The sequence below is a fragment of the Dromaius novaehollandiae genome, chromosome 10 (assembly GCF_036370855.1).
Source record: "Dromaius novaehollandiae isolate bDroNov1 chromosome 10, bDroNov1.hap1, whole genome shotgun sequence".
Lineage (NCBI taxonomy): Eukaryota > Metazoa > Chordata > Aves > Casuariiformes > Dromaiidae > Dromaius > Dromaius novaehollandiae.
In genome coordinates, this window is record NC_088107.1 from 20,931,486 (window position 1) to 20,944,560 (window position 13,075).

General features: G+C 34.7%; 1 protein-coding gene across 7 annotated transcripts in view; it reads right to left on the minus strand.

The window, feature by feature from the left end:
- HERC1 (HECT and RLD domain containing E3 ubiquitin protein ligase family member 1) overlaps window positions 1-13,075 on the minus strand; it is a 108,629-nt gene that overhangs the window by 73,915 nt on the left and 21,639 nt on the right. For all 7 annotated transcript variants that reach the window (XM_064517527.1, XM_064517523.1, XM_064517524.1 and 4 more), the window contains exons 3-13: window positions 11,505-11,600; window positions 10,991-11,185; window positions 8,968-9,279; window positions 8,153-8,249; window positions 7,694-7,837; window positions 6,425-6,552; window positions 5,664-5,808; window positions 5,399-5,570; window positions 4,169-4,303; window positions 2,209-2,374; window positions 950-1,075 (exon numbers count right to left, since the gene is read on the minus strand). In XM_064517527.1, the coding sequence (XP_064373597.1) occupies window positions 950-1,075; window positions 2,209-2,374; window positions 4,169-4,303; window positions 5,399-5,570; window positions 5,664-5,808; window positions 6,425-6,552; window positions 7,694-7,837; window positions 8,153-8,249; window positions 8,968-9,279; window positions 10,991-11,185; window positions 11,505-11,600 (1,716 nt within the window). The remainder of the gene's footprint in view (window positions 1-949; window positions 1,076-2,208; window positions 2,375-4,168; window positions 4,304-5,398; window positions 5,571-5,663; window positions 5,809-6,424; window positions 6,553-7,693; window positions 7,838-8,152; window positions 8,250-8,967; window positions 9,280-10,990; window positions 11,186-11,504; window positions 11,601-13,075) is intronic.

Below are 13,075 nucleotides of genomic sequence, written 5' to 3' on the forward strand. Positions count from 1 at the left end.
GTAATAGTTACTCTCATTTTTTTTTATCCGAGACTGTTGCTAAAGCTTCAGCTGCTACTGACATCAGGACAGGAATGGAAGCTCTTTGAATTTCTTGCCTTCCATTTTCTCAGTAAGGCGTGCAAAAAGAACATTCCAGCAGGATACTCATACTGGAATGCTGCTGAGTGATGGTATATCATTGCAGGAAGAAGCTACGGGTTGACTTTCCTTTTTTCATGACAGTATGTAAGTAAGCGTTGGGTGGTGGGGAGGAAAGAAGGGAAGCAAAGCTTAGTCTGCAGCACAGGACACTTCCCAGAATATCACTGAAGCAAATACTTACTTACATATCATTTGCAAACGTACACTCAACTCTATCATTGTGGTTAGAAGCATGATCCTGAATTAAGAAAAAGCAGGCAGCCATATCCACTGAAGAGGTACTCTCTAGATTAGGACCGAGTACAGAGTAGCAAGTAAAAAGCTTGACGTTCTACATTTTACTCAGCCCTAATTTGTTGGAAGATACCGGGCAAGTGTCCTAACCTGCATTAATTTATGTTCAAGAGAAAAAAAGGAGCATCACAATCATCTTTACCAAGTACTCTGAAATCCGTGTGTGAAAAGCATTATATAGAATATAGTTAAATTTCTGTTACCAAGATTTGTTAATTTGGCTGCGATTCAACAATAACTAACCTTCAAATTTGTCTAGATACTTTAACACAGCGATTCCCAGCCTTATGGTAGCCAAGCTTTGCTTGAGAAAATGTGCTCCTTACCTCACTGGATCCTGGCTGAGACAGGCCACCGAGTTTGTTAGTTGGACTTCATGCTGCATTGCACCTAAAATGTGCTTGCACTCTGCAAATGAGGCTCGCCTGACTGTTCAAAAACCCCCGTTCTAGCAGAAAATCACAAACAATTGCTTGCTTTCAAAGCAGAACATATTTTTACTTGACCTCACCTGTCCCTTCGATAAGCTCTCCCATCTATCAGGACCTTGGGGTAGGAGAGAATGTAGTAATTCCATTCTCTCTCGCAATGGAGGAAGTAGCATAGTTGCTCCTACTGAGAGAGTCTCAATTACAACCTAAAATTAGAGTATCAGAAAATACCTCAACTTGGTGGGGAAAGAAAAATCATCAACTCATAGCATTTTTAGAAAACACATCACACATGTTATATTCGAAACATCCACATAACTTTATTTAAGGTAAGACTTCTAACACATTATAGCATTGTTTTTATTAAAAAATACAAAGATACAGGGTACACTGTAGAAGTGAAGCAAGACTAACATATTGTCAAAAGAAAACAAACTTTTTCAGATGAAACTGTAATCATAGTAAACCTTCTTTGAAAATTACACTAAATTAAATCCCTGCATTACACAAGTTCATCCCATTTTTCAAGGGCCACCATACAGTAAATAATATGAATAGGTGGTTCTTTCTGATCGGTATCTGAACAATTCTTTTTCTATTGGGAATTCACATTTCCTGTAGATCTACAACATAATTTTCATAGCTCTGCCCAGCAGTTTTCCCATACCTACTTTAGACTTGTGATATTAAGTGCTATGCTCTACAATTTTAATTCCATAGATTTCTTACCACTGATTCCCACTGAGTATAATCTTCTATTTCTTTATTGGAGCCATCAATAAATATTTAAATTTAAAGAGCTGCTGTCTTGGGCATAGACTCCATCCATACACCACACACTAAAAGCTATTTGACAATTTGTTACTTCTCTTCTCAAGCAAATTGCACAGCACCTTTCCTTCAAAGTTGTGGAAAAGTTACACAGAAGCCTGATGCTGTCAAGGTAGCATCATGCCAGATCAAGTATCTGTAATCACTATGAGTTTCCATGATCTATTTTATATTTCTTACCTATGCTAATTTTTCCACACACTAAAATTTTTAGGCTCTTTACTAGAAATAATAATTAAAATGATGGGAGGAAAAAGCAACATATAGAAAATTCTTAGGCAAGTATTTTCCTCTGCTTTTGTGCAGAGATACCATATATTTATGATACCAAATACTTATACCATAAAATAGCAATCATGATTAAATTTCTAACTTTAACAAGTAAAATTAGTAAGTCAGAATCAATTTCATCACTGTCACCTTTAAAAAGTCAGACTGAGAAATCTGTAAACACATTAAAAAATAGTAGTAGAATTTTCACATGTAAAAAAAACCCCGCATTACTTACTTCTTGAATTTCATCTGGGACAGAAGAGTCCATCAGTCTAAACAACAAATTTCGAAGAGGACCAGCTTGCCGACCAAGAATGCTAGTAGCTACGCCTCCAGCCAATGCAAGTGCAAGATGATTAGAAAGCAGCTTCAGGCACAATTTAAGAAAATTGTGATGTTCCCTGCAAAAAGAAACACACCTCTTAATCTTTTCCTACTATCAGTCTTACTACTTTTCACTTATTTATGCACTGTAATTTTCACTCACATTTTATTTGGCAGGCCAGAAAGATAAGCAAATAACTAGGACTTTAAATAAACTCCCCTGAAAACCTACTGTCAACCTGCTTAATGAAAACAAAATCATAGAGGGTAGAAAAAAAGTCTTTATAGACAATGGTTTCAAGGGACATTCAGTTTCAAAAGACAAAGTGCCATGAAATAAAGGGCAAAATCCTTCCAAAATAAATGGACAGACATATAACTATATTCTTCACATGACTGAAAAAATAAACTCTTAGAGAAGTAATAAATGCACTCTCAGAAGATTTACAAATAAAACATTTGAATTAAGAAGGCAAAGTCTTAATATTAATTTCCAGTCCCACTTTAAAAAAAGTAGTAAACCTTGAAAAACTTTCTTGTAGCAAAGGCAGAGTCTGTGAAGAAAAATGCACAAGAAACTTTCATATTTGCATTTCTCCTTGAAAAAGTCAGTGAGGAGACATTCATGCTTACAGATTTTATAGCAATACATTTAGAATGTTACCTGTGGCATAAAAGACGCACTCTGAAAGCTATAACAGCAATTACTGATGATTTGCCAAGAGGCTGTTTTAGTCAAGATGATACTATCAAGATGGGCTTGGTTTTGTTCCATTTCATTTTCTGGATCTCGTTCCAGAAAAGAGAAATTGGTGGAAATGCATAAAGACTCTGAAAATCTGAAGGAAAATGCTCCCTACATACCTAGTTCAAACCTCTCTAGAAGAAGAGTGACACGTCTTGTCTACTAACCTCACGTTTGTGAGGAGCAACTTGCATTTTCAAAAACTAGTATCTATCTTTAAAAAAAGAAATGAAACACACAGAGCTTATTGTAAAATATCATCTCAGACTGTCCACTACCAGTCACCGTCTGTAACAGCAATAAATTGCTGAAACTGAAATACTATGCTTCATTACTAAGTTTCAAAGACAAATGAGTTCCTAGAACAACTGGACTGACTCCCTATATTTTGGTCATTCAGATTGAAAACAGTAACATTATTTGAGACCACCTGAATGACAGAATCATACATGTAACCTTTTAAACTCCTTCTCATGCATTCTGAACTGCTCTTACTTCTCTAGAGACCAGATATCTTGAGCTCCTAGAAGGCATTACCCCACCTTCACATACTAAAAATGCTTGTAGAAAACTATTCCAATTCTTTAGACAGTAAGAAGGCACTGGGTTTTATCAGTGCACCGATTCCAACTCAAAGTGCAATGGCAACTATTTATCTCATGATTTGAGCACCATACACATGTTAGTCAATAACTTAATGATGGATTGATGGATTATCACTAAAGAATTTTTTTTGCCTAAGCTTAATAGTAAGGAGAGCGAGTAGGAACCCACTGAAACTGGTTCCAAGGTGAAGAACTTACAAAGCAGAAACAACGTCCAGAAATAGTAAATGCATTTTAATTATATAGAAAAATGTTTTAAAGGATAACTCTGAGAGAAAATATTTAATTCAGTGCATAATTAAAATAAATTCCAAACAAAAGATCCTGCTACTGCTTGATGCACTGAAAAGTTCCTATGCTATACAAACAAGCAAAATGCACCAGAAAGAGCAAAACAAACCAGACTTCTGCTTGTTAAAGAAAAGACTGACCAGGACTAAATCACACATTACTGCTGTAAAAAAGAAACAAAACAAAACAAAGCAAAAAAACCCACTAGAACACGCAAATGCTGTATATACCTTGATGAAGGAAAAGGAAGGGGGGGAATTTCACTGTTAATTTTGTCACAGTAGCGCTCAAGAAAAGAACGAAGATGTGAAAAGGTACTTTCTTCAAGGTCTACACAATATGGTCTGTGCCACGCCACAACTTGTCTGGAATCAAACATCAAAATAAATTAACTAATAAAAATACTTAAATGTCTGTAATAAGCTAACAGTTTAAGTAGATTGAGTACATGCTTGAATGAACCAATTTTTTTCTTAGAACAAATTAATATGATTGAGGCAGACGAACTTTCTCATCCCTCCAGGTATTTTCTGCTCTCCCTTCTGTGAAGGTGTTTATCAATTAAATACTTTTCATTTAAAAACAAAAACACCTACAATGCCACAAATATAAAACTGTATGTATTTCAGCTGATTCATGCAAAAGCTGTCAAGCACAAACCTGTTTTAGTATAAATGACAGATTATAAGGAGATTTTAATATAGGCAGAATCCAAAAGGGATAGCATCACCCAATACTATTTAAGTCATACTATTTCTTTAATTGAATTTTCTAACACAGCTCCTTTTAAAACAGTGCATCTTGAAATTCTGCTTGAATATCTTACAAATATTAAGATAATTTTTCTATCCCTTTATGTGCTAGTCCATACATAAATCTGAAGTTCTGCCAGTTCCTTTAACTACTTGGACATGGCTTTGGTATAACAATGGCTTGTTTCATTTATCATAAATTAGTAACTAAACTATCTATTTAAGTAGCCGTTTTTAATTTAGCTTAACATGTAACCATCTAGAGATTTGTCCTAAAATGTTTTAGTTCAAACATCTACTGATTTTTCCAAATTTCTCTATTTCCCAGTCTTATGCTTAGTTCCTTCTCTGTTACACTAAAGGAAACTGCATAAGCCATACACAACGCTGCCAGAAACACAAAATAAAGAACACTGAGTTGTTTATCCCTCCACCTCCTAACTTGTCAGTTTTAGTAAGCAGAGGCAATTTTTGTCTAATAGCAGGTAAGTTCGTAAAAAGTACTATCATTCAAATTATTAGTGCTGCTATGTTTTCACTTATTGCAATCTGTAGCAGTTAGAAAAATAGAAAGACTCTCCACTCCCAAACATTATAAACAGAATACTTTAAAAACAGTTGTGTATGATATAGTTAACATCTTCATGGAAGAGCACAAGAGTGTACTCATATGAAAAGATTATACCAGTCCCCCCATGTAATCATTACCTGTCCCTTGGAAGGGCTGTCCAGGCGAGGCTATGGGAGGTTCCTGCTGAAATTTGTTGAATTGCAACTCCATCTAAACCACTTACTTTCTTCGGTTTAGTAATGGGGCCAGTTGAGTTTCCCTGACCACACTGTCCCATCGAATTGTTACCCCAAGCATAAACTTCATTATCTATAAACATAAATAAAAGAGAAAATAAAATCTGAGGTACAACCACTTTCAATCAAGAGGAGGATTAAATGTTTTACACCTTATTTATTTTACCATGAGAAAGTGCCAAACAGTGGCTGTCACCAATCGAAATATCGACTATTCTTGTAGCTGCCAGTTCTTCAATAAGCTTGGGCCTGAGGGCAGTTGCCTCTGAAGAGCCACAGCCAAGACATGCACCACAGCCCCATGCATAAACCTAGAGCAAACAAACCACAAAATATCAATGTGTCAAATACGTCATGAGTGACCATCAAAAAAATTATATACTGTGGTTAGATACGCAAAAGTGGTTTTTTTAAATACAGAATATGAACCTCTCCTCCTAAAGATAAAAAAAATAAAATTGCAGCATTTGAATATCATTAGATAACTATAAGAGAAAGGCAATTATCTCGATGCATTGTAGCGGTGAATGGGAACCCCATATCAGTTTCTCCTACAAGTAAAGCTGAGGCTCAGTTTTAACATCAGCTAAGATGACTGATAATAGATACTTCTCAGGTTATTCAAGAAAATCGTGACCTAATATTAAATCGTATTCTAAACTGTCTTTTCTTCTCTCCTCTAATACTCATGGTTAAAACATTCTTGCTAAAACACATTTCTCTAATTTGAACTCATACTTTAAGGATAAAGTGCAACCATACATAGTTAATACCAAACATTGAAAGACTGTTTACAGCAGCCCAAAGGCCTTATAGAGTTGTTGCATATTATTTTAAGGCAAAATAACAAACACCAAAATAATAAACCTACACCATACTTTTCTTAAATACCAAGTATCATCATTTGAGTAAAAACTTTTTGCCCACCTGTCCTGTTGATGTCAAGGCAAGTGAAGACTGGCTCCCAGCACAAACTTTCCGAATAAACATTCCTTGCAAGGCTTCTATAACTTTAGGTTTATACACTCTATTTGTATCGCCATGACCAAGTTTGCCTATAAAAGAAGGAAACACAAGCAGAAAGTGATTTAAGTATACAAACTATGACAATAAGAAGATTCCCCAAAAGAATTATTTTCAAACTTCCTAAAATGTCAGAGTGTATTTTTAAAATTAAAACGCATTAGAATTTTTACAAAACCTGTATTCACTTTCAGTGATTACATAGTTCAGGAAATGCGTATGTATTCTAGTGTTTTTAAAAACTGGAATATTAATTGCATATAGCTACACTATTCAAATACTTGAAATATACTATAAAGAGTGCTAATTTATACAAAGGTTATGATTTCATTCATGTTGTTTTAGCTTTCCTACATAAAACAGTATTTTATTAAGTATCACATTATTAACAGCTATTTATTATAATACGAAACCCAAACGCAAGTGTTTACACATTACTGAAACAAAAAAAGTTTTGAAATTTTGTGAAAGTTGAGATGTCTGTCCTGTTAAAAACTAATTTTTCATTTGAAACTACAGAAAGAGAAAGGAGGAGGAAAGGGAAAAATTACATGCACAACATACATGAAATTCAAATTCCTACCCAGTTCTATTAACCATTAATTCCACTATGAGCTTTTTGTAGTGTGTATTTTCCTCTCTTCCCACACATACTAGCATAGGAAGCAACAATGCAGCAATTTTAATCTGAATAATGTAACAGCATAACCAAATTTGGTTACATAAGGGAACAGTAGATAATGAATGATTCCACACTTGACCAAGCAGCTACTGGTAAAAAAAGGTTAGAAGTCCTTCATTTTTTTAAAGATAGGAGACATTTCTTCAAGAAGCAGTTTCAATCCAACAGCTTCTATTACACAAATAGAGGTATTGCCATATCAAAAAAGTAAGCTTATTTGAAAGTTATCTCCAAAGCATTTTTCTCCAAATGGTTTACACGTTCATTGAGATTTCTGCTTGATGAAATCCCTCTTCTTTCTATGACATATGAAATCCATTTTTAAGTCTAGTCTTGCAGTTAAGCTTGTTCAAATACCGTATTTAGATTTTATTAAAATCCTTTTCTTGAACAACTACCAAATGACAAGAAAACAAACTTCAAAGAGTATTTATATTGTGAGGTAGACAGAATAAAATCAAAATTACTACTGAAACATTAATTTTACCTACCGTTATCTCCTCCTCCAAATGACCATACTGTCCTCCCATCTTTGGACAGAGCTATTGTGTGCGAACTACCACAGGAAACTTCTCCTACATTGCTAATATCTTTTACTAAAGTTGGAATGTTGCGGCTGTTGCTGTCACCATGACCTACGGAAAAAAGCGAAATATAATTTCTTCTTTTTGTAAAGATTTAAATTAAGCTCTGTTTATGGTTTGTAGTTTTAGTAAAATTTTGCAAACCCATATATATTGTAATCATCATAAATGACAGATGTGTGCCCACTTTTCAGCAAGATTTAATGGAAGAAATCTACAATAAAGTTAAACATTTTATTTTTATAAGACATACTACAGAACATTTGATCATAATTTATTGCAAATACACGTACAGTATCACTATTAGACACAGAAATTCTTCCAAAAACACCTAACAAAGTTTCACATGAAAAATTTTGAAGTTACCTAATCTTCCAAAGTCTCCTTCTCCCCATGTATAGAGCTCTCCATCTTCCGTAACAGCAGCACTGTGTCTGTATCCAGCTGACACACATACGACAACCTACATTACAGCAAAAATAAAAATTAAGTTCTTAGACAAACTGAGTAGGTACTTTGATGCACATTATGAAAATCAACTTTCAAAAGAAATCTATTTAAATCTGCTTGTTCACTCATGTGGAGAAAGTACATTCCTAAAGTAATCCCTGCAAACTTTTCCATTTAGTATTTGGTAAGTGGGAGTCAATACACCTAAAGACATGTTTTTATATAAAACTGGTCATGACTTACTTATCAAATATATTTAAAAGAATGATATCTTAAGGTGACCTAGCCTGGCAGTAGCAAAAAGAGGTGTAAGTGGACGTTTAAAATGTTGGCCAAAACATAGGCAGATAAGGAAAAGAAGGCCTTTCAGGGCCATACACAATTCCTTCTTCAAGTGAAGTAAACTACTATCAGCCATTAAAAAGTTGTATACTAAAAGCTACAATGCTATAGCTAACAAGAGCAATATTCTGGATTTACATTACAGTTCAGCAAAAACAGATGAGCTAGTTTTGCTTTTAAGAATAAGAGGTTTACTGATACAATACTGTCCAGCTCACATGCCTAAAGGACAGCCACAAGTCTGAGCGCTTTGTTGAAACAACTCCAACTTCAAAAAGAAATTTAGTTAAAACATAGATTTTTTTTCTTAAAAATTTATACTTTTCAAATTTTATGCAACACCATAACTAAACAGAACAAAAGTAGGGTTTCTACCAAATAAAACATACCTTTCCTTGCAGAGGACCCTGAATAAGTTTGGGATATTTCTGAGTTGAACTATTTCCATGTCCCAGTTTTCCATAGTCACCATCACCCCAGCTGAAGACTTCCCCTTCTGTTGTAAATGCTAAAGTGTGACCATCAGATCCTTTTGAAGATGACACTTTTTTGATAGACCTATGAGGCTCAAAAGTCAATTTTTTCAATGTGGACTGGTTATTGGAATCACCCAGTCCTAGTCTCCCATAGCTGCCTTTACCACAGGCTCTAACAGAACCATCCGTAGAAATTACAAAAGTACAATATTGTCCAGCTTCAATCTATAAACAAAAAAGGTTAAAATAGTACAAAAGAAAGATTAGATAAATGTAAAATGCACCTATAGATATAGAAGTCTGTATTTTTAACAATGTCATGTTTCTTTATATACTCCTTTCAATATAACACAATGTAAAACTTCAGGAGAATTTGGATACCAGCAGTAGTAATTCAAATATAAAAACATTTTACGAGTAAACCTATTTACTTGAGGTAAAGGATGAAAACAGTCATGAATCTATTTTATTTATTTGCATCTCTTCTACATATCATAAAATCTAATCCTGACTTTAGGAAATCAAGCTAAGTAGAAGCAAAGGTAAGTGTCATATCCAAAACAGAAACTTTTTCCTGGCCCAAAAGTAGTGAGTAGAACTCAGCCTGCCTTCAGGTCTGCAAGATTCTTGAATGGAAGCAGACAGTCTTTAAAGACTATCTAACATACTTCATTTCTTAAGATTAAAAAGCCAAAGTAACAGCTTAATAAAGCACTGCAGGTTCTGTTTAATTTTAACAAGTGACAAATGGTCTACTTCTATATCATTAAAGAAATATGTCAAATACTAGACATACACTTACCATTTGAGACTATGCATTTTAATTACAAAAACACCAAAGAAATAAGGCCAAAACTGCTTCAGAAAGTAAGAACTTGTTGGGGTACAGTTGAAGAACAACCTCATAACAAACCCACTACCCTGCAACAACTTCCCAAAGGAATCTTAACACACAACACGCGTAAAGCAGGTTCAAAGCTGAGGCACAAAGGCACTGCATATCCACATCAGCAGTCAGCACAGAGCAGGTGGCGTATTGCATGCTGACATCCCTATTTACTGTCAATTAACTTCTTCATATAGACAAATTCTACAAAGATCACCAGTGAACATTAAAGCAAAACTTTCTTTATCCCAGCGATAAATCAAATAAATATGTTGTATGGGTGTGTACAATATTATTTAAAGAATAACATGCAGATCACTCATTCCGCTCTTGTGTATTGGCGTGTTGTTTAAGTTCAGGTTTTTGAATGCATAAGCTTGCTTTATGATGCCTGGTCCTGCAGTCCCCTGGCATATAAAATATATCAGTGACGTCAGTAGAAACAATTTCAGAAAATGTACCTAAATTGTCTAGTGACCAAAAAAAAGGCTTTTACTTAAGTCAACACTGCAAAGCCAATACAGCAACAGAAAAGCAAACTATTCTACTTTGTGTCATGCATCAATAGAAGTGCTAAGTTACAAGTGCAGAATCTGTGACTGAGAGCAGAAAAAGCATACTGTATATTGATTTTTAGAAAGCTAAGTAAGGTTTGCTTTGCCAGCAGTTAGCCCTGTTTCAACTTTTAAACTAAGCACACTTGATATGAAAACCACCAAAGGAAAAGATAACTGCATAGTCAGGATATCTTTTAAACAACAGTGAAAAAATTAACTGCAGGCAAACAAATTCCTCTCTGCAAATATGATTTTTCAATCATGTTCTTGTTACACAGACATTGATCTGTGTCGTGTCATTAAAAAAGGAAAGGAATACTTTTTCTGGACAGCATAAAAGTAATGAAATATTTTCAGTAAAATAACTTGTGTGATTAGTTCTGAGTGTCATACCCTCATTTGTATTATAACTTAACACTCAGAAAGAAAGTATTATTTTCCAATTTCATACTATAACTACGAAGCTTTTAATGTTACTATAAACATCACTCACTGTCTGTGCATCAGAAAAACTTGGAGCAAGCTTGGGTTGAAGTATTTTCTCTTGTGTTCCTTCTACCAGTTGATGACTGCTGTTGCTGCCCCAAACATACACTTCACAAGTCTCAGAAACAATGGGAGCATCACCCGTTTGGATGCTGTCAGGACTGGCACATGTTCTTGAATAGTCTGATGCCATTCGACAAACCTATTAAAATGAGAGATTTATTACAGTACTATTTTCATTTATTTCAATATACTCACAAAAATCAATGCAGTTTTAAATTTCCCTCAATACGTTTCTTTGCCTAAAACATAACAGTCATCACTATATCATCATTAACTTGTCCACATAACTTTGTCTCTCCGTATCTTAGTTTTTCATCCTTTTTTTTTTGCCTTCCTCTCTTCTCCAGTATAACTCAGTAGAGATCGGATCACACTCACATGCACACACCCAAAAAATGTGTATGGAGGAGGAAGTAAAGTACAACTGGCTAAAAGTCAGGGTTCATTTCAAGACATACCTCCTCAAATAAACACAGAGCTGCCTCATAAAGAGAACACAAGCCATCAGATGTTCTCGTTGGCTCTCTCCATTGACTTCGATCAGCTGATGATCCCTACAATTTTGAAACGTTATTGTGAGAAAAATACTTCCGTACAGCAATAGCACACCTACACAAAACACATTGGGGATCAGCTCTCAGAGTTAAAAAATTACAGTATCTGTCAAGTAAACAGAAGCAAAATACCTTTCTTTCCCCCCCTCAACAGCGAAATCTGCGCGCCTCAGGATTTTAAAAAGCGTGACAAGTGCTAGTAAAACAATCTTACTTATCTTTTCTGAAAATATCTGGGTTTTGAGTTAACTTCTCCTAATACTGTTTTGTTCTGAAATGTATATGGTACTTGTGTTGTTTTAAAGTAATTAATATTTAAATCATAAATTACTAATCATTATTTTTCTGTTTCACAAAGCCTCCAAATTTTGGTCTGTAGTTTTATATCTATTAAAAAAAAAAAAAAAAAAAAAAAAAAAAAAAAAAAAAAGGTTGCCCATCAGGACATTCACTCCAATTCTCCAGTTTAGATCCTGTCCCCTCCCCCCCTTTCCTCACGGTCCTCATTAGGCAAAATAGGGCAAATACCAGATTGCAGTCCAAATAATTTGTTCTGGCAGCCCACTCTGTCCCTTCCATCATGCAAAAGGCGCGCGCACCCTAACACACCATTGAGTTTGAGGTCTGTATACTTTCACTTATCCATAGATGCAGTATGGCCTTTCTCAGTCAAAAGAAACAAACTTACCTAATACAGTGGTTTACATTTGATAGGAAGCAGATTTTAACTACAGAACAGTGTGAAGAAAGGATAACCTGCAACTAGCTAATGTGAAAGGAAAATAGATTGTGCTCAGGTTCTAAAAAACAACCCTGTTAAAATCAGTGAAATGTTTTAAGATCAGTTGGTCCACTCAAGAATTTGATGCAAGTCCTCCATTAAAATACTGGACAGTTGTAGTAAAACTACAAACAGCTCTACTCCTTCCAATAAACCTGAACATAAGCTGCAACATAAACTGTACGTTACTATCTTGTGTTACTATGGGTCTATATAATCAGTGAAATTTTTTCTATTGTTTTTATAGTAGTGTTTTAATAGTCCAGACAGAGGAAAGCAGGGCTGCTTATATAAAAGACTTAGCATTCTGCATCATCAGACTTCCAAAAAGTAAATTTTTCTGTTTCTTTAAAAGTTTTTTTTTTTAATTTTGGTTATTATCAAGTATTACAAGCCTTAGGGGAGAGAAAAGAATGACCGCTTCAGGGAAAATATCCTTCCCTGTTTCAGTTTGAGCATCTGAGGGTGAAGCTTGGTAGAGTTTCTGACTGCATGTTGTGCAATAATTTCATGGCTTTAAAAAGAATATTTGTCTAGGACCAGGAGTAAGCACTCAGCAGAAAAAGCCAGCAGTACACCAAAATTATAAACAATTTAGTCCATTTTCTTATGGCATTAATTTCTGGGCAAAAATGCTAAACATCTCATAAATCTTTCAAAAATATATAGCAAATGCCCAGGTTAATTGGAGAGA